Source organism: Ambystoma mexicanum, chromosome 11, assembly GCF_040938575.1.
Source record: "Ambystoma mexicanum isolate Mex_15411 chromosome 11, UKY_AmexF1_1, whole genome shotgun sequence".
In the NCBI taxonomy this organism is placed as follows: domain Eukaryota; kingdom Metazoa; phylum Chordata; class Amphibia; order Caudata; family Ambystomatidae; genus Ambystoma; species Ambystoma mexicanum.
Genome location: NC_090934.1, coordinates 1,383,455,744 through 1,383,478,655, shown reverse-complemented (window position 1 = coordinate 1,383,478,655; position 22,912 = coordinate 1,383,455,744). Strand labels below are relative to the sequence as shown.

Sequence of the window (22,912 nt, the reverse complement as noted above, 5' to 3'; positions counted from 1 at the left end):
CTTATACTGTGCGCGGGACGCGTGGACCTCCCCAGCTCCCAAGCAAAAATTCAAAGCTGGCGACCTTCACTCACAATGAACTTGCATTCTTTCTTTGCAACATCCCATGTCAACGCATCCATGATAACATGAATTTCGAAGCACTGGCACAGAATGCCCCCTATTCCAAAATTATAGTCTGTGTGACACAAAAACGGAGTCAAAATGTGTCTAGTAATAGCCCCACCTCTGCTTATCTCATGGCCTCCTACCCCATGGCATGTTTTCAGTCAGTACTTCTTGCGTGCCTAGAATGTTTTGTGGCCTAGGTATAATACCTTTTCTAGGACGAGCAGATATTCAACTTTTTGCAGGAACTTTATGTCAAGGCAACTGCCAAATCAAAAGATTCTAACACTGTTATTCATTGGTCATTAACATGAAAAATGAAGTTCCCACAGTAGCTCCATTAAAATGTGTTAAATGTGAAAGCAATCGTAATAATTGTAAAACATTTTTAACAAAATGACTAAGAGGATAGATTTCAAAAGACAAATCGCATACTTTATTTGTACAGTTTATAAAACAATTTTTGCAAAAATAAAAACAAATGGTAATCATTTCATACCGGGTTTTGAACGATTTAACAAGCTCTTCTTTGGGTGGACATGGCACATAGGCAATGTTTGGTGGCAATGTATGTGTTCTCTGAACAGATGTGTGCACAATTCCATGACTATACATCTTGAAGACATTAACAATGAGATCTTAAACAAAATCGAATTCCATTACCTCATATACTGTCATGATGCCTACCTCCAAGGAGCCAGGTCCGACCCAGCAACCCCAGAGGCAGGCATCATTTCCCCCAGGGGAGTGCCAGTGGGCCCAAGCTGGGGCCCTTTGGACTCAGTCCTGGCACCTTAGGCGCCAGGCTCATGTTGGACCTCTGTCCTGGCGCCTTAGGCGCCAGGCTCCTAAAGCTAGACATGTGTTCAAGTGTTTTAATGTGCACTTACCTGATGCAGACCATGCTGCCACATCCAGGCCCTCTTGAGGCCTGAATAGGAACTACTTTACCTGTGGGACTACTTTCCACCCGGGTGTGGTCGGGGAAGGATACATACCTGATTGGAGGAAGGATACACACTTGGAACTACTTCCAAAGCTATTTAAACCACACCCGATCAGCAACTCACGCTTCACGTTGTTCTGCTCCTCGCAGCTGGACGCTCACCGTGTCAGCTCCTGCAGATGGACTTCAGCCACGCCTGTCAGCATCCTGGGTCACCTGCAAAGGGAGACAAGAGACCTACCAGCTAATCTGCACCACAGAGACATCACTGATGATCCTGAAAGGGAAGACATCATTTTTAAAAGCATTTCGTTACGATCGCTGCAGCGCTGCATTTCACTCACCTTTCCTGGGTTCCTCCATCTTCAGCAGCAATCATCCGGATACACAGCCACTTCCCAGAGCCTAGAGAAAAAGACAAGAACAAGAGGTGAGAGAAGGTAGGGAATAGGAAAAGCTCAGTTTCCTTCTAAGACTTATCTGTTGGGTCATTCCCATTTCATTTCGGGTCTTGCTGCTTCCAAGCAGGACCCCGGCCCCTATGGGGAAAAAAGACAAAGACATTAGATGAGCGAATGCAAAAACATTACCTGAGCGCTCATCTAGGACTTACCAGATCTTTACTGGAACTGCACGTTTCACTTCGGGTCGGCGCCATATCATCGGCATTCCGAACCCCGGCCCCTATGGGGAAAAGACATCAACATCAGCGCTTTGTTGCAAAAAGTCTCCAAAGGAATCTTCATTCATCACCTGAAAAAAGACAATGAGCATTATTATTTAAAGCTTGAACTTTTGAACTTCCAACAGAACTTTTAGAGCGCCTTACCAGTATAATCAAGCTTACCTGAACTCCCATCCAACCTCAATCCAGTTAAGTAACTGGGTTCAACGCGCCCCTGCGCCAGAAGGATGGAGAGCTCGTCCTTTCAGACACTAAGGTGAGACTTCACGGGGAATCGTGGAAGGGTATCGTGGAGGGTTGGAAGAGAGTGGGAGGCTTGAGCATAACTCAGTCAGTAGGTAATACTCCCTTTTCACGCACAGGGGAATATTCCTGCGAGCCGGAGAAGCAAGAGTAGAGGGCCCTTCCTGTCCATCTTCAGAGTCCTGCGCTTCACCATTGAAGAAGCATCAGCACTCGAAGACAGACCTGCGCCTCCGTGGGAATCAGGTGAGCGTTACAGAACGCGAAGCCTACCCACAATTTCCCACCCGGGCGCTATGGAGACTTCCGAGACTGACCAGCTGGCCCAGCTTTTGGGGGAATTACGGGCAGAGGTGCACTCAGCCCGCCAGGAGAGTAACGCTCTCAAAAGAGAACTGATCTTATCTAAGGAAAGAACTGATGACCTAGCCAAAAGGTTATTACAGGCCCAGGCAGGGCACACTCCTTTACCTAATTCCGGAGACATTTCCACATCAATGGGTTTGAGTAACCCGGTACAAATTAATCTACCTGGACACATGCCTTTGGCCCCGCCTGAACGTTTTGCGGGGGATCCCAAGAAATATGCCGTCTTTATGAACCAATGTCGTTTACACTTTCTATGCAGACCCGGAGCCTTCCCTAACGACCAGACCAAGGTAGCCTTTATACTATCTTACCTCAGTGGCAGTGCTGCCGATTGGTCTATTCCATTGGTAAATCAGGATGATCCCATTCTCCAGAATTTTCAGGGCTTCCAGGCCAGCATGGAAAGATTGTTCGCTCAACACTCTCAAGGACAGGCCCTTGATAACGAACTGCTATCCTTACGACAAGGTAATCGGGATCTTCTGTCCTATATAGGCACCTTTAACAGACTGGTTGTGGAAACTGGATGGCCAGAAAGCAAAAGGATCACATTGTTTCATCGAGGCCTGCGCGGAGAGCTTAAGGATGTTCTAGCTCAGATAGTAAACCCACCCCAGGTCTGCGCAGACTACATTGACTTGGTGGTTCAACTTGATCACAGACTTCAAAACAGAAAAGCAGATCGGTTCAAGTATGAAAACCGAGCACCGATCAAAACCCACGCTACCTCCAAGAGTACCGACGTATCTGAACCTATGCAAATCTGTGGTGTTAAAGGACCATTAACGCAGAAAGAACGAGAGAGAAGGCGGCAAATGCAACTTTGTCTGTATTGCGGGACTTCCGGTCACTTTCTTCGAAATTGTCCAGTTAAACCACTTAAGAAGGTGGTTGGAGCTACTGATAATGAATTAGAGACACCTGATTCGGGAAACGACCTAGCCCGGCAAGCGTAGGGGTCCGCTTGCCGAGCTTGAAAACTAACTCTTTGACCTCGCATTTCGTCATGCCAATGGTGCTCGTGGACCCAAAACGGCCTCAGCAGTTGCATGCTATAAAAGCATACATCGACATTGGAGCTATTGGAAATTACATAGACCGTGAATTGGCTTCCAGGATTAAGCTTCCCCTCCGCCCGAAAGTAACCCAAGATGTCATTACTACAGTAGATGGAACCGAAATAGCCTCAGGGCATGTAACGCATTCCACTGTTGAAGTGACACTGGTGGGTCAGGATGGACATCGGGAAGCAATCGTGTTTGATGTGATCAAGGCCCCACAATTTCAAGTAATTCTTGGAATTCCTTGTTTAGAAACACATAATCCCAGAATTGACTGGCAAGCAAAGAAAATAAGTTTTCCTGATTGTGAACCAACTTGTTATCCAAGAAATCCAGCTATGGGTCTAGCCACAGCAACTTCCACCCCTGTACAGCTACCGTCAGAATACCAAGAATTCCAAGACGTTTTTCAGAAAGAACAGGCTAACACGTTACCTCCCCATCAGTCTTATGATTGCCAGATCGATCTGGTACCCAATGCTCAACTACCTTGTAGTAGGATTTATGCTCTTACGGAACCTGAGAACCTGCATTTGCGTCAGTATTTAGATCAGTAACTAGCCAATGGTTTTATTCGCCCGTCCAAGTCTCCTGTCTCTTCAGCTCTGTTCTTCGTGCCAAAAAAAGAAGGCGACCTTAGAACGTGTATAGACTATCGCGCCCTAAATCAAATAACGATTAAGAATCGTTATCCTCTGCCCTTGATCCCTGAGCTTATCGACCAGGTGAAAGACGCTTGTGTGTACACCAAGTTAGATCTCCGAAGAGCTTATCACCTGGTGCTCATAAAAGAAGGCAACGAATGGAAGACTGCATTCCGCACCAAATTTGGGCTCTTCGAATATCAGGTGATGCCCTTCGGTTTGTGCAATGCACCTGCCGCCTTTCAGTACTTTATGAATGATGTTCTTCGGGAACTTATCGATGTCTGCGTCATTGTTTACATTGACGACATCCTGGTGTACTCTTCTTCAGAATCTGATCACAGAAAACATGTTAGGGCAGTTCTTGAGAAACTGCGCCAGCACAGACTATTTGCAAAACTCGAAAAATGCGTTTTTCATACCACAGAAGTTGAGTTTCTCGGATTCATCCTGACACCTCAAGGAGTCTGAATGGACTCGCGAAAGGTGGACGCCATCCTCAAATGGCCATCTCCAAGCTCGGTGAAGGGAGTTCAGAGCATGCTCGGCTTTGCTAATTTCTATCGAAGATTCATCCCGGAATTTTCCCGAACAGTCCAACCCATCACCGCTCTCCTAAAGAAAAACAAACGCTTCGAATGGACTCTTGAGGCCGAACAAGCCTTCCAGGACCTGAAAACCAAATTCACCTCTGCACCTGTATTGAAGCACCCGCACCCAGATCTCCCGTACATAGTGGAAACCAATGCTTCCAGTTCGGCCATGGGAGCTGTCCTGTCGCAAAGAGACCCAAAAACTAACCAACTACACCTAGTGGCCTTTTGGTCCAGAAAATGTTCTCCTCCTGAAATCAACTACGCAATTACCGATAAAGAGTTACTGGCCATCAAATCTGCTTTCAAGGCTTGGCGTCACTACCTTCTCGGGGCAAGACACACCATCACCGTAATTACGGACCACAGAAACTTACAGTATTTAAAGACGGCCAAAGCTCAATCTTCACGACAACTCCGATGGGCTCTATTCTTTGCAGAATTTGATTTTGTAATTACCTATCGCCCTGGCTGCAAGAATGGAAAATCAGACGCCTTATCCCGGATTGGCATGGAAGAACCTAATTTGAGCTTAGAACCTGTGCCCATCATACCTGAGCAAAGAATCTTAGGCTTAACTTCATTGCAATCTATTGAGGATATTCAAACGCAAGTAAAACAACTTCGAGACTCTTCAACCTTACTGGAATGGAGTCAAAAGGGTCCTCATTACACCGTTAAGGATGACTTACCCTACTTCCAGGAGCGGTTGTTTCTGCCAAGTAAAGAATTGCAAGAACTTGTTATTGCCCATCATCATGAATCTTTAATAGAAGGACACCCTGGTATCGCTAAAACGGAGGAAAAAATCAAATGCCACTTCTGGTGGCCTTCTTGGAGAAAAGACATAAAGTCTTTTGTACTGTCTTGTGGAATTTGCGCCCAAAACAAGGCTCAAAAGAAAAGGCCAGCCGGCCTACTTCAACCCTTGGATATTCCACCGGCACCATGGCACACCCTGTCAATGGACTTTATAACAGATCTGCCTCCTTGTGCTGGTTACAACACAATCCTTGTAATTGTGGACCTATTCTCCAAAATGGCCCACTTTATCCCTTTAAAGGGTTTGCCTTCAGCTTCCACCTTGGCCAAGGAATTCCTGGAGAATATAGTTCGCATAAATGGTTTCCCGTCCATTTTAGTCTTGGATCGTGGAAGTCAATTTATCTCACATTTTTGGAAGAAGTGTTGCCAACTAGCACAAATAGATGTGCGGTTATCCACCAGCCACCACCCCCAGACCGACGGACAAACAGAGAGAACCAATCAGACTCTCGAGCAATATCTTCGGTGCATGTTACACCAATCCGAGTTAAATTGGAAAGACATCCTTTGGATCGCAGAATATGCATACAACAATTCAGTGCATTCTGGAACCGGACAAACCCCCTTTTATACTTTGTATGGTCACCATCCTCGGACCTCTGACCTAGATCCACCTCTGACCCTGGAAATGCCCGCAGTAAATCATCTGCATTCCACAATAACCCGAGCCTTCAAAGAAGCTGCAACTCATTTACAGCAAGCCAAGAAAAAGAATAAAGAAAACGCTGATTTGCACCGAAGTAAAACTCCTCCTTACCAAGTAGGAGACCAGGTATGGCTAGCAACTAAACATTTACCCCTCAAGGGCCCGCAAACCTTCAATCCCAGATTCATAGGACCTTATCCCATCAAAGCTATAATCAACCCAGTGGCCTTTAAACTGGATCTACCGTCCAACATGCGTATTCATCCAGTTTTTCATGCATCACTTTTGAAGCCAGTACAACCAGGAACCCGATTGTCCAAGCCTCCAGATCCAATTCAAATTGAAGGGGAATTGGAATTCGAAGTTAAAGACATTTTAGACTCCAAGGTGGTAAAGTCTAAACTCTTCTATCTTGTTGACTGGAAGGGATATGGACCTCAGGAGAGATCGTGGGAGCCTAGTAACCATGTCCACGCACCTCGATTAGTACAAAGGTTTCACCGGAGATTTCCGAACAAGCCCAAACCCCCGGAGGGAAGAACCTTGGGAGGGGCCTTGAGGGGGGTACTGTCATGATGCCTACCTCCAAGGAGCCAGGTCCGACCCAGCAACCCCAGAGGCAGGCAGGCATTTCCCCCAGGGGAGTGCCAGCGGGCCCAAGCTGGGGCCCTTTGGACTCAGTCCTGGCACCTTAGGCGCCAGGCTCATGTTGGACCTCTGTCCTGGCGCCTTAGGCGCCAGGCTCCTAAAGCTAGACATGTGTTCAAGTGTTTTAATGTGCACTTACCTGATGCAGACCATGCTGCCACATCCAGGCCCTCTTGAGGCCTGAATAGGAACTACTTTACCTGTGGGACTACTTTCCACCCGGGTGTGGTCGGGGAAGGATACATACCTGATTGGAGGAAGGATACACACTTGGAACTTCTTCCAAAGCTATTTAAACCACACCCGATCAGCAACTCACGCTTCGCGTTGTTCTGCTCCTCGCAGCTGGACGCTCACCGTGTCAGCTCCTGCAGATGGACTTCAGCCACGCCTGTCAGCATCCTGGGTCACCTGCAAAGGGAGACAAGAGACCTACCAGCTAATCTGCACCACAGAGACATCACCGACGATCCTGAAAGGGAAGACATCATTTTTAAAAGCATTTCGTTACGATCGCTGCAGCGCTGCATTTCACTCACCTTTCCTGGGTTCCTCCATCTTCAGCAGCAATCATCCGGATACACAGCCACTTCCCAAAGCCTAGAGAAAAAGACAAGAACAAGAGGTGAGAGAAGGTAGGGAATAGGAAAAGCTCAGTTTCCTTCTAAGACTTACCTGTTGGGTCATTCCCATTTCATTTCGGGTCTTGCTGCTTCCAAGCAGGACCCCGGCCCCTATGGGGAAAAAAGACAAAGACATTAGATGAGCGAATGCAAAAACATTACCTGAGCGCTCATCTAGGACTTACCAGATCTTTACTGGAACTGCACGTTTCACTTCGGGTCGGCGCCATATCTCCGGCATTCCGAACCCCGGCCCCTATGGGGAAAAGACATCAACATCAGCGCTTTGTTGCAAGAAGTCTCCAAAGGAATCTTCATTCATTACCTGAAAAAAGACAATGAACATTATTATTTAAAGCTTGAACTTTTGAACTTGCAACAGAACTTTTACAGCGCCTTACCAGTATAATCAAGCTTACCTGAACTCCCATCCAACCTCAATCCAGTGAAGTAACTGGGTTCAACGCGCCCCTGCGTCACAAGCAGGATGGAGAGCGCGTCCTTTCAGACCCTAAGGTGAGACTTCACGGGGAATCGTGGAAGGGTATCGTGGAGGGTTGGAAGAGAGTGGGAGGCTTGAGCATAACTCAGTCAGTAGGTAATACTCCCTTTTCACGCACAGGGGAATATTCCTGCGAGCCGGAGAAGCCAGAGTAGAGGGCCCTTCCTGTCCATCTTCAGAGTCCTGCGCTTCACCATTGAAGAAGCATCAGCACTCGAAGCCAGACCTGCGCCTCCGTGGGAATCGGGTGAGCGTTACATATACTGGTTTGACAACCCATTTTTTGCTTCTTTTTCGTAAAGGCCATATTGTAGCGAAGCATCCCCAAGTTTCCTGCAGTCCTAGATTGTTCCTGGCCTACATTCTCGTTATGCGCAAATACCGCTAGTAAAGTCCTCGCTTTCATCCCTTGGATGCCGAAATGCAATCTCTTTGGCCTGTACTTTAGGCACATATTGTGGAACACCTCCAAATCTCCAGTGTGATAGAATTATGTGAGTCCCTTCAGATCTCTTGATAGTTTTATCAAACACAATCTTCTCAAGGGCTTTGTGTGGATGTGAAGATGGGACACTGGTGCATTAGAGATCGCGATTTTTCCAGTAGAATTTCCACAGACCCATCAGATGTTTTGGAGCTCCACCAGAGATGGTTGCTGAAAGACTGGGACCATTGCGATCTATTTTCAAAACCTTTTTTTTTTTTTCCCTGCAGCCGAGATTTTTTTATTTATTGATTTGGCAACATGCCATACATCAAATTGATTAATATTTGGATACTGCTCTCTCATTGTCTTGGCTATTGAAACGTGGCTATGAGGTCGATTTGCATTCCCCTCGATTGTAGATCTTCCATTGATTTTATAAAACCAAGTTTCTCCATGGCCACTGATGATTTACATTGGGACACCTGCACGACCACCGAACTCACCATTTTCTTGCTTTCCATGTCCTGAAAATGGTAGGTGCAGTACTTAGCTGAAAATCCTGGGCTGTCACACTGTCCATCGCCGACTAGCCTGAACCGTTTGTTGGGGAATGTACTTTGAATGTTAATGTTAGTGTGCGGTACAAATGTCCTTTAAGATTATCACCACTGAAGTGGTCCCCTGGCGCTCTTGTGGCTCTGAAAAAGGGGAGGAGATGGGGTGGGTTACTGGGAATAAGCTGGAAAAGTGCAAGAGAGCAGTGATGTGCTGTTGGCAGCCTCAGCCTGGTGGGTCCGTTGGCTGGGCTTGGGGTGTTTTACGGTCCGTAGTCGTTGTGTGCTGTTGTGCAAGCCTATGTGTGGTTTGTTTTGTTGTTGCATTGTTGTCAAGTTTGTGCGTATTGCTGTGTATTAGGCTTGTGGTTGTGTTTGGTTAGAGTTTGAAAGGTGTATGCAGAGGGATGGAATTGTTGGTTGGTTAGTTGGCATTGCTGTCCATTGCAATTATGGGATTCCATCCAGGTGCGGTACATGCTGACATTTATATTTCTATCCAAATGCAAGGCGAGCTAAAGTTTAATTTCTAAGTGTGGTGCATGTTAAGAATAACATTTCTATCTAGATGCGACACGAGTTAAAGTTCAGAATTCCATACAAGTGTGGCACATGCTAACAGTCAAACTTCCATCTGGATGCGATGCAAGCTAGGGTTCAGAATTCTTAGTGTGGCACATGCTAACAATCACATTTCTATCTAGATGCGACGCAGGCTAAAGTTTAGTTCCTTACATGTGTGGCACTAGCATATGCATCACAAGGCAACATTTAAAATCCATTTACAGTGGTCAAAAGTCTTCTAAGTAAGTATTGTTAAAGTCTGTGGCAGTCTACGTTATGGAAGTTAAGGTAGAGTGACGGGGGCTGTCGATGGCGATGTTGACGGCATGTCGATGGCAAGCCCCTCTCAGGAATCAAGATCGGTATACACTAACCCTGAGAGCCCTTCACCCGTGATACGCTGGCACCCAGGGAAAGGTTCCCTCAAGGCATGAGCACTACTGGACACCCACGAAGTGTGGTACATGCTAGCATTCATAATCCTGTCTAGATGTGGAGCAGACTAAAGTCAAGAATTCCATCTAGGTGTGGTACATGCTAACATTACCAATTCTGTCTAGATGCGAAGCGAACTAGAGTCAGGAATTCCATTTGAGTGTGGTACATGCTAACATTAACAATCCTGTCTAGATGCGAAGCGAACTAGAGTCAGGAATTCCATTTGAGTGTGGTACATGCTAACATTAACAATCCTTCTCAACGCTAAGTTGAGAATTCCATCTAGGTGTGGTATATGCTTACATTGGCAAGTAGTTAGGTTAGTATGTAATGCAGGCAACATTTACAGTCCAGTCAGCCTTGAGTTGATTTAGGCTGGTGGTCATAAATCTCTGTAAGTATGCATGGTGTGAATAGCCAATTGTTCAATTTTCCAAGCATCACTAATGGCCGGGAATAGATATTCACGTTGGTATTTGTAGTATTGCGTTTTAGAAATGAAATGGAGTCCCAAAGGAACTGGATAACTTCATGAAACTAGAGCCACTGAAAAGTAAAGCTGCTGCACATAGTAAATTGCCAGCGGGCAGTTTACCCAGCATTGCTTGAGCGGACCATGAAAATGTTTTATGTGACTTTTCACAGTTGCCATGTATTTTGAGGTTACTGCCTTTTGTTAGACGAGTCACGCTCACCAATGGCTTTCCACATACTTCCCCTCGCACTGAATGCACACAGTTCAGCATCTTTATAAGCTCCATCAAGCTGCTGTTGAATACTATGTATTTGGCATCTTTTATTAGACTGTCATCTGGCAACACTGTTTCGTGCGGAACCGTGGTGGACATATCAGCCAAACTGAACATACTACAGTCAATATCTTTTGTCTGTTTTGTCGGTCAACAGTGTTGATGCTTCAGTCTGTCATTTCAACATCTGTTACTTGAACATGGATAGGAGAAAACATCAATGTGGACTGGTTTGGGGGGGCATTTTTTTTGACGGGTGTCGATTGTGTCAAGTGCTCATCTAGTAATGTTAAACTATCATCGATAAATGCAATTTCACCTTCCTGTGGCGGAGCTGGCGCATTGTAGCAATGGTCCAAAAACACTTTGCTGGATTCGCCAGTCCTATTAAATTCATTTTCTGGCCATTGGACATAGGCATCTCGAGTGTGAACACATCGCACCTCAATAGTTCCTCCATGGTGAAATCAGTTTGGCAAGCAGCATCTGTCATGTGTATCGCTGTCTGTGTCTGCGTTGTCCGTACTCCATCGGGCAACTACAGGACAAATGGAGAAAAGGGATGGTCAGTGTAAATCCTACATACAGTGTTTCACAATTTACATTAAAAAACACATAATGAAGGCCTCAGCACAAAACAATTGCCATCAATATAAAGTGATTGTAACTAACTTTATTTTTTCTTTTCTTAGAGTAAAGGTTTCAAACATCAGCAAGCTGGCGCACCGACTCAGATCCACGTGCCTCCGGTTCAATATACAGATCTTGTATACATCCCTACAAAAAAATTGTATCAATACAAAATATGTCATTTGCTTTACGCATTCAATTTGACCTACTTTCTTTCATTAGATGGTACTGTCAGTACGCATACCTCTGGCTCCTGATCAACTATAAGGTCTGGTTCTGGAACAACTACAAGGGATAATGTAATTGTAGAGGACGCCTCAGCATCTCCCTGAAACGTAGTACCATTAGTAATGACGAAAATATTGGAAACTGGACACACTTTGGAAAGACGACAAAGGTACATATCAATAGAAAATTAGGAATGAAGCAATGTGTAAAACAATTACACAATGTAAAAATGATCAGATTATCTCGTCCAATTGAACTGTGAAGACCCATACCACTGTCACCGGATGTTGTTATTGTAATGGACACTTCACCATCTCCCTGAAACACAGTACTTGCATTAGTAAGGACGAAAATATTGGAAACTGGACACACACTTTGGAAAGACGACAAAGGTACATATCAATATCAAACCACGAAAAACATTTAGTAAAGCAATGATGCGTTGCAAAAATATGATCACGTTACCTAGAATTCCGTGCTTAAAACCAGTCTGGAACAGAATAGCTAGGTACGATTACCTGATACGTGCTGGAAGTGGTTGATGACTCCAGGCAAGACAAGGATAGTGAATCTTGTTGCTTCATTTTCGGTGAATAGTCATGGAATTGTAAAGGGAAAGTGTTATTCGATTTAGAAATTCCAACATTAAAAAGTGGCATGTAAGGAGACTGAATATGAGAAAATGAGGCTTATGTAAATGCATAATATAGCATGGTTATCTGTCCCCATAAATCTATTTTCTATGTGGGTTCTAAAAAACGAGGACTGATGTTTAGCAAAATAATCATTATTTAAACAGCTATTCAATCACATAAATATCGGAAGTATTATAAGTGACATTTGCACCAAAAATCTCGGCGTAAAGCTACATCGGGAAGCGTGTCTCACCTGTGGCGGAATGTGAACGGATATAGTCGGAATATCATTTGCGAGCAATTTTAAAGTTGTTCTCGGTTGATTCCTCTTTGTGTACAAGGATGTCTCGTACATATCTGGGTTGAAGTGCAGGCTGCAGATGCGGTATCAATGACCCCTCTTGTCCTCCAAGACTGGTTTGACTCTACTTTCAAGCTCTCCTGGTGGATATCCGCAATGCCTGACCCATTCTCTTATTCGATCAACAGTCTTGGGGGAATACATGCATTATAATGCCTTCGGATTTGTCATGGGTCTTGGAAGGGCAACCGAAAACATAACATGACGGCATAGTTTTGAATTCTTCAAAATAAAGGTCAACATTATTTGAAATTAATTTTGCATAAAAATGTGAGAAAGCAGGAATTGGACCATACATTGTCCATTGCACGCTTTCTTTTGGGCACCACAGCTAAACTAGTGCAGCGTGTGCAGCTGTATTATAGGATAACTTACACAAACAATTCATTGATGTGTTGAAAATCGGACCATGTTACTCGTCCCTCGATGTTCTATCATGCACGAAAAGGAAACATGCTTCTACTATAGACACGCTACGCGAAGGATGCAATAAATACCATGCCAATTGACATTGATGAAAATTGATATATCAATAACATAACAAAAGATACTCAAATCACTAGCAATGACACAAATGAACATAGCACTACTGAGTATGTTACTTCGAAATAGATATAAATTTTACAATTGAAGGAGATACGATTAGGATACATACCCTTACCTTGACAGTTAGATTCAGCAAGTGGAGTAATTAGTGGCAGGAGAACCGGGAGATGTTCACACGTAGCACACTGACGAGTTCACTCCAAGCGGTCACAGAGAAAGCACGTTCACAAGTTGGATTGCAGTGCTCAAAGATGTTCTCATGCGAAATACCAAGTGGTTTATAAAGAATACCAAAAAGGGGTGTTTTAATGAATGAATGACGTGTATATGTCGGGGGGGGGGGTGTGGCCTCCTTGAAGAGGAGCCTGCCTGGAGACACAGGGTCTGAGGAGGCCATGTGAACAATGGCCCCTGGGTGTAAGATACCTTTTGAAGTGTACATGTTTGGCACCTTGGCCGTTCGCACCCCTGCCAGCACCCCTTGCCAGCACACTTCCACTGGTGCAAACTGCCTTTGATAGTGGGGGGTGGGATGGATGGGCTGGGAGGCGTGCAGACAAGGCACCACAACCCTGCTGAATGGAGACACACTTGATTCACTTAAAAAATGAAACAACCATTGATAAATGTGTTTTATTTGGTTTCTTATTTTGATGGCACAAACATACTAAACATTATAAAGGTCTGGTTGCAGCTCAGCAAGGGAAAATCCCCTGTACTGACCGCTGTCACTGGGGAAAGTTTGTCTAATGGCACCAACTACACAGGTGGGTATTACTCGTCGAACGCGGTGTCCAAGCCTCCCATGAAGCCACCATGTGTACGAACGATAGGCCACCAGCCGATACCATCTGAGAAAGAGAAAGATACAAACGGTTTTTAATTGACCAAGATAAGTGTATTAAACCTTAGTTGTCAATGACAAATCTTGTATCCGATGGCATTATTGCTAGGACAAATGCTAACTAGACACTGCACAATTTTGAGCGACTTTTATGCGACTTTGATTAGAGAATTGCAAGACTAAACTGATATGACAATGATATATTGAAGTAATGAGAATATAGGGGACAAACATGAAATGGTAGTGGCCTTACTAACATCACAACCAGACTATACTTACTCGTTACTTGGATTACGAGGCCGAACTGTTGTGCGAAGTTCGTGCATAAGCACCATCAAAATCCTCAACACGGACCGTGTGAGGCAGACTGCCGTGAAGTCTGGCAGCTCGGTAACGCATTGTGGCTGTGGATCGCCTTGCGATATGTAGGACAAGCATCCAGAGTTTTCTCGGCAGCAGCAGTTCTCCTCCTCGGTTGGCGTTAGCACGCACTGATTGCAGGTACACCAGGTGGAAACACCGTCCATGCGACTAGGCCCAGGCTCTTCATCTGTTGAATCGTCCTCCCAACTGTCGTCCGAAGCCCCATCGTTTCTGCATCTTTCTCTTTCCAGTAATTCTTCCTCTGAATACTCGGGCTCGTACAGGTAGGGTATTATTGTAGCTATTATGTGGTAAACAAACGAAAATAATTGATAGCGGTGGTACTGGTATCTGTTCTCACGGGCTACAAGCGATGAACGTAGCTGACGAGAGCACAGAAACGAGTCACAAAATACTCTAAATAAAGTGTTAGGAATGGAATAGAAAATCTACTGCTGTGTGTTGTGAAACGGTATGTTTATACTTGTCTAGGAAAGCGGCTTCCTGCTGTTTCCATGGCGACACTTCATTAGCTGAGGCGCAGAGAATGTTGACACAAGACGTGCTTTGGCGTTCTGAAATGGGCGGTACGCGTCTAGGGATTTCAGGCTCAGGGGAGGGGGATATGATTTAGTGCTGCAAACGCAGGTCACCCAGGGCGATGTGGCAAGTGATAAGATTATCACAAAATGGCCGCGCCCTGCTGCCTGATTTGGCTTGTGTTCAAGAGACGAAAACTTGGGTAAGGTGCATAGGAAATGTTTGTACGATCGATCTAATTATTATTAAAAACACATGGCCAAACCATGGGGACAATAACATTTTTTTACCGAACCATTCCTTTAAGCATGTGTTCTCACTGCTGTCTTGGTCCTCGAATTTCTACTTTTTTAATCCTTTTTATTGGCAGTCCTAGTCTCGCAAAATGAGTGGTTCAGCACTTTGAGCCCAGACATACATATATCACTTCAAGGAGCTTTTTTAGGCACCGTCCTTTAATCTATACTGAATACAAGTGCAGCTGTTCTTCCAGCTGATGTACTTGAATCTGTTTTTTATAGGACTACATTTTGTATCTTGATGTCCACCAGGTGAATATGGTGTTTGATTTTTCCACAAATCCCACATCTGCGTTGGTGACTCCCTCATGGTTTGGATGAAGTAGCATTTGGAATTCAAAGGTCCATTGCCTTAGGGCATGTTACTTTAAAGCAAGCACAGTTCTGCCTGGTAAAGGCAACCCGTGGCCTCGGGGTAGATGCTTCTTTTGCAGCGTACTTGAGCAGTAATTGGGAAATGGTCCAATGGACAAGGTATGTATAGTTGCTTCTCCGAGTCCATTAAAAGCATTCTGCAAAAATAAATGTTGGTGGATCCTATGGTTAGTTGAAGCAAAGGTCTGCAAATCCTTTTCAGGTATGGTCTCAATTCTATTAACCTCTTATTTATTGAGGCTGTTCTGGAATCGGCCTATGAGAGACCAATATTGAAAACTCAAGTTGTTTTAAATCTAATAGTCAATTTTCAGAGATTCAATCTGTGACCCTTGTATTCTTCTCTGAAGTCCATCCACACCACCTCTCGAATAATTAGCCAAAAAACTAGAGCTGCCCCAGAAGCAACTGCCATATGAAGGATGCCAAAACGAAATATTCATTAGTTTGGGTAAGTAACATTTTTGTTATTTTTTTAAATCAACCGTGTATTTCTCCATTTATCATGTCGTGTTTTTTGCAATTGTGCATCACTAAGGAAGAAAAATGTTAGAAACTGAGGTATGATCACTGACTTATTTATATGGATTTTGTGGTGGAATTATACTTGTAAGATTTTAAATGAGATTGTTGCTTTGAAGTAAGCATGTTTCTCCTTTATCCCTAGGCTCGACTCTTCGATGAACCTCAGCTTGCTACTCTTTGTCTAGACACGATAGACAAAAGCACATTGGATGCAATCAGTGCAGAAGGTTTTACTGATATTGATATAGGTATGATACCCACTGAGGTTTAACTGTTTGTAGATGTCATAGTGGGCTGACGTTCTAAATTTTATCTTGATAATTCAACAATGAGTTGCTTCATTGGCGTATTAGTCTTGCGTTGGACATTTATTTTGAATTGCAGATAATATAGATCACATCATGATATCTCAAACAAATGCACACTTTAGTGAATCTTGGACCTCGATGCACACATCTTGAATCTCCTTTTTTCCTCGAAGACTGCTCTTAAAGTGGGAATACATGTTGTAGAAAAGCTTTTTCTGCAAACATGTCAATCGTTGACCTGAAGAGACATGCACAGTGTTTAAGTGAGAGAAATTATCAACAAAACAAACCGTCCACTGTGACAAAGGAAAGCCCCCAGGTCAGGGATCATGTGGTCTACTACATAAATCCTGCTGGTGACAAACTACTCCACAGGGCAGTAGCCATGTGTTAAGATGGGTTTCTAAACTCTAACCTGGTGGGCAGAAGTTTAAGAGGCCACTCTAGTTTAGTGGAACAGGGGAACCTTCTGGGCAAGCTAGACCAATCAAGTTAGCTTGGCGGCGATCAAGACTAAGTCTCAGGAGGGGTGAGAGTGATAAGAAGCCCACAATGGGCACACACAGTAACGAGTCACAAATTACTCCTAGACAGGTGTATATCAAAAATACATATACATTTACAATAGGCCTTATAATCAACACAAATAACCACAGTAATAAACAATTACCACACAAGCATATTACCTGGTTTTTTTTAATATATAATTGCTTTTAGCCTAATGGAAGAAAGCTGTACCTCGAGGGCTGTAGCAGTTCAGGAAGGGGCTTCAGGGGATGAAGAATAAGGTGCCTTTATACGAGGAGGGGTCTAGCCTTGCAGGCAGAATGACTTTAGATGTTCGGGAATCGCTAGGGAGCGAAAACTAGCCCAGCTAAAGTGGGTATCTTTTAAGGGATTCTCGTGCATAGAAGTGTATCGGCTGTGCCAGGGGCCACCAGTAAGTGAAGCAAGTACTCACCGTCCCTTGGCACAGGTTGGACCAAACTTTGCTGGTTTAGTCGAGGTCGCTTGTAGGCTAGAGCTCTGCAGTTTCTCAGCGATCCTGATTTCTGCGGCTGCGTGACAAGACAATCGTCTGACGGGGCAGTAGCCTTATCTCAGCTCACGAAGAAGAGAGGAAGAAAATTCGAATGCAGCAGGCTTGAAGACACAGGAGGGAAAATGGGCAAAGCGCCTACAGCAACCGTATCTACAATGTAGTGATTTAGGAATCACAAAGGCTTGCAGCATGGCACACTATTTGTTCGTGACCCAGAGGATCTAGGATTACGAAAATTGGCAGGAGAGGGCCGAGGACCACACGGTGATTCCCCAAGTCTCAAGTATCAACTCAGGACGGCAGCGCTCCTATGCGATACCCCAGGAAAGAGCTGGTCAGTTCACTGGACGGCCCAGGAACACTTCTGAGAAGGCTCTTATGGCGGGTAATCAGCACTGACATTCTAAAGGACATGTCAGTGTCCCTGTAACAAGTGAGTAAAAGTCCAGGGGAGCGCAGCGAAGACTGTGCTCCGCTGGAAAATGTCAGGTTAGGTCAAACAAAGCAAAACGTTTGGGTGGGGGGTGGTCCCTAAAATGGAGGAAAAATTGGACTTGGAGAAATCTTTCCTAACACCATGACATTGTTGCAAATGCATATTTCGGCAATGGCAGTTCAACTGGTTAAATGGCACGTTCAGAACGTACATTTTCCTGTGCTTCCAGCAAAAAGTAACATTACCGTAGTACATGGCTCATTGCTGACATAAAAAAAAAGTTGCCCATGATTTTTAGGGTTATTGATAGGACTCTGGTACCACAAATTCTTCCATCGCCTGAAAGTTTATTCCCCACCTTTAACTTGCACTTAATGCGCAGCAGCTGCTTTTGACAATGTTAAGATGCTCTTGCAGCTGAATTTATTGTTGGTGGTATTTGCCTCCATTTTTAGATGTTAATGTTTCCTGTAATCAAAGATACTGATTGTAATAGAACCACTGCAGGTGGTAAATGTGTTTTAACCAATGGAACCTTTTCTTAAGAACACTTGTAAATTGTACAGTTCCCAAAATGAGCTCCTAATGGATATTGTATGACTTTTAGAAAACTAATTAAAAAGTACATGTTCAGCAATTAAATTTAGAGACCTCTACAGAGTGTTTCAATTTTACAGGATGGCATGGAAACATTGCTGGCTTTTTCAATCGCCCACAGTAACATTGTCTTTTGATTTAAGAGGATACAATGCTGTGGGTCTAGTATCCGTTTATCTGTTTGGTTAGATAACCTGCCATGAACTAATGAGTAGCCAATGCTTTCTACTTGGTCATTGGCTGTGCATCCAGCAAGGACCCTTTCCTGTACACAACAGTATAAATGGGATCGTCATTATTCTCTTATACCTTGAATATCTCCACTGTGTGAAGGCTCTCAAAACACTTTTAAATGGAGAGAGTGCTTGTTTTGCTTTTGGTTCCATGTCATTTCATCGACAGTAATTACTTTGTGGTAATTTACTACAAAGTAATTCATTTTACATTTTACTTTTGATTGTTTTTTTATTTTGGGGGAACGGTCCACCATGCCTCTCCTTACCCTTCATTACTACCCCTTCCCTCCCATTGTTACCCCTTTACCCATAAATCCCCATGTTAGTCAGTCATTTCAAAGTAAATGACCATGGAGTCATTACTGACGAGAAAGCAACGGAATACCTTTTTTAAGCTTGTACATTTACATATATATCAAAATAAGTAGCACTAAACGGCCACTCTCTCTCTCTGCGGGCACCGAGGTGCTTCATTTATATTGTTACAACTTCCAAAATAGGCTCATAAGCAAAGGAAACGGTATGATCGATATAGCCTGTCATTTGAGCACAGGGAAAAAGACACTAACCTTTTACGGACCATGACTGAGAATTCTCCTGTAATGCACCCTACTAGCAGTTAGCTCAGTTGCAGGTTCTGCCACTTCTTCATTAAGGTTGCTCTCCTAAAAATCTGTGAAAGACCCAGAATAGAGCAGTCAAAAACTTTAAGGGCTCTGGTGACTGGCTCCGAATCTACCCCCCCACCCCCCGACCCCCTAGGGGTTCTTTCATAGCCCCGGCAGAAGCACTGCGGGCGCCATGACCACCATTCAACATTTAGTCCCTTGGTGGCGATCTGATCAATGTGGAGACCAGACGCGACATCGATGCATTAGCTGTTTCGATCCTCCATTTCAAGGTCAATGGTTTCAATATAGCAGTCTGTGAAAGTACTTATAAGACCTAGAACCTGCTGAGGACCTTCAGTTTCTTCAATATACTGCGACGGATCCACCCAGCTCCTCCACATAAGATGCGGCCCCTGAACCCAAGTTTCCTTGAGGGGTTTCTCTCCCTCTATGAAGGCCAGTTTCCACACCAAGGGAAAGGACCCTCTCAAAATGGGTCACCTCCAAGTACACCTGCAGGGTAATTGGCTACCAATACTGACATAGACTAGAGCGCATACTACCAAGTGTTTCCTCATACAGATGGCCTTGCTGTCTTTTCAGAAGTCTCCAGGAGGGCAGCTCGAAAACTGGGGATTTTATCTGTTCCTTCTCGTCCTCCAGCTATCTGAAATTCTTCGTCCTTGGGAGCCACCTCAGCAATTCATTGCGTAAATCCCGGGAATTTAGGACCGGTGATGTTCAATTTTTGCCACCAATGACTTTTTTAGATAAGCCCAGGTGGTAGAACAAAAACGGTGCTCCTCGATCGGATCAGCCCTTTTTCTGCTAAGGATTTTGTGTCTTGGGGCAGAAGGTTTCCTTCCTCATCATCACAGGCTTCTCCACAGAATGCAAGCAGACCATTGTTAACCCAAAAATTCCAATCTGCAGTACCTGTACCCCTATTCTGAGAGCAGAAAATGTCAACACATTTTGGAAGATCTGTCAGATTATGGACTCTATTCAGATGTTTGTGCAATGGTTGCTTGAGAACCTTTTTTGAAGTAATGAAAGGAGGCGGTATAGTCTAATAGTATCAGCATGCCGAAAGGTGTTCCGGACTTGTCCACGAATAACTGCCATGGCCCAGTGGACTGGAGATGTGCATAGTTTAGTCTTACCTGAAGCCTAATGGTAAGCCGAAGATTTTGTCTTTACCTTTCCCGTTCACCTTTGCCGTTTAGTGCTTTTTTTGGTGTCCCATGATACGACAAATTTGAAAGGATGCCATTCTTATGATGCACAGACGCTGGCGTAAGCCAGGAGAAAGAGTGCAGACCATATTTGGTTACCCAGGGAAGCAGTAACGGGGTTTCCACTATCGATCATTTTGTGTGTGTGTGTGTGTGTATGTGTGTGTGTCTGTCTGTGTGTGTGTCTGTCAGACATTTGGAAAAAGGCCACCTTTAAATTTTTTTTGCTTTTTAGGAAGATGCTGTTTTGTGCTTAGGTTTAGCCCATGTTTGTGTATAATCCCCCCAAATAAAGTAATGGAATGACAGAACCTGGTCATGGTGTCCTAAGTGACATGTGGTAATAAGTGTCCTTCAATGAAGGAGGCAGCACCCCCTGTTGAAAGGAAATATGAATAAAGTTGGAAACGGGTATACTAAAGCATTCTTATGCTATTAGGCCACTGGAAGGACATCTTCTGGCAAACAGGAGGGCTTCAGTGTTAATAAATTAAGAAACGGTTTCATCAGCAGCAATTGAATGGAAATCAAAACGAACTCCAGCAGTAGCAAGATGCTCTATAGTGGCAGAGGGAGAATGGATTTTGCTTGCGCTAATATCCTGAAGAGCAGCAATTTTTATTGATGTCATTAGCTAATTCCAGGAGTGGAATAACAGGATTCGGAGCATTGAGGATTTAAGAGACCATAATACTGAATAGTTTGTTAGGTCTGTCAACATCTTTAGCGATCTGTCCCTTTAAAGAACATGCACTTGGCTTTACATACTTTTTGTGTGGGGACTTTACATTTAATCAGGGAGCCATTATTGTCTAGTTTTCCTCCTTATTTTTGCTGTAGGATGATTGAATGCACTGTTTTGGACTTCTGGTCACGTCTGTTTATGTATATTATGGAAGGAGCATCTTTGTGAGGAGAAAAGCAGCACATGTATGCCATTGGTGACCAGTTTTCCTTCTGCTACTTTCAGACACACTCTGTGCCGTGCTGGAGAGAGATACACTTAGCATTAGAGAAAGTCGTCTCTTTGGAGCGGTTGTTCGTTGGGCTGAAGCAGAGTGTCAAAGACAGCAACTTGTGGTAACGGTTGACAACAAACAGAAGGTGCTTGGCAAAGCCGTTAACTTAATCCGCTTCCCGCTAATGTCGATTGAAGAGTTTGCTGCAGGTAGGTTGGTTGCCAAATCATGTATTTCTTGAATTTCCCTTAACATGCAAATTGATAACAAATGCATCTTAGTTCCCCTCCAACTGTAGCAAGAACTACCTGTGGATTAGCTCTGCAAAGAAAACATTTCTATTCCGTTGTGCTATTGCAACATGACACTTGACACTTGTGTAAATGATACTACTACCTGATGCATGCTCTGTGAAAATGCAGTGAATCTCTTTTTGTATAGTTGGTGCATTACAACAAACAATACACTATTTGTTTTGATGTTACATTCCAGCCAAATGACATTGATTTTATAGCCCTTGCAATTATTGTAACATCCAGGAATGAAAGGTCAACATAAAGGGCGTTACCTTTTGTGCAGGCATTTTTGTATTAAGGAGCCTTCCACAATGGGTCCTAAAGTCTATTTTTTTGGACAACGTCTTGTGTCACCCTCCACGTTAACCCTTAACATTTTTCTTTTTTTTTTTCGGGGGGGGGGGGGGGGGGCACCAGCTTATGGCCGAGTCCATGCTAATTGGAAAAGGGTGAACGAGTGCTGAAATCTGAATATCTGTTTGGCAGACACCACGAGAGCATTCTTTTGTCATCTCACTGATTATTTCGTATCTTCTTTCACCATATCAATCGTTTAACAATATTTGAGACCATGAGAAGTTGAGTTGCTTAAAAATTCTTAAGTTGGCTTTCACGTTCTAGGTGATGCAGTGATTGTTGCTTCCTGACCAGTCAGTAGCCTCATGGACTGAGGCCCCCAAATCTGGCAAAGTAGACCTATGCTCTGCACAGGAAGCATTGCCTATGGTATTTGGGGAGCGCACCATGGTGGTGCTTTCTCGTTAATGTTTGTCCATTGTGGCCGGTAAAAGGCCTAGCTTTCCCTTCTCTGTGGGTGATTCCCTGCCTATTTTCTAACTAAGGAGCATGTCCGTCGTGAACATCCAAAAGGAACACAGTTCGCTATCCAAAAACGACCCTATCTAACCCTACCACTATATAAATAAACTTATAAGAAGATAATGACTCCCTTCTCCTGAGGATACTTCTAGTAATTTATTTGTGTTTTGGTTCAATAAACTTAAATAACTTTATAAAACAGAAACCTATCAAAAAATGTATACATTTTAGAACAAAATACATTATAAAAACTACCACATATTCGTTATAAAACATAGAACATCAAAAACGCCCTCAATAACCTTGTTTAAAACCAAACTCGTGATATTAGTATAAAAGTGCTATAAAAAGAAAAAGAAAGGAACATCACAATAACACGCCATTAACAAGAAGTTAATTTGC

General features: G+C 43.9%; 1 protein-coding gene across 2 annotated transcripts in view; it reads left to right on the top strand.

The window, feature by feature from the left end:
* BTBD1 (BTB domain containing 1) overlaps positions 1-22,912 on the top strand; it is a 189,972-nt gene that overhangs the window by 78,791 nt on the left and 88,269 nt on the right. For both annotated transcript variants that reach the window (XM_069624985.1, XM_069624986.1), the window contains exons 3-4: positions 16,114-16,219; positions 21,407-21,604. In XM_069624985.1, coding sequence (XP_069481086.1) covers positions 16,114-16,219; positions 21,407-21,604 — 304 coding nt within the window. The remainder of the gene's footprint in view (positions 1-16,113; positions 16,220-21,406; positions 21,605-22,912) is intronic.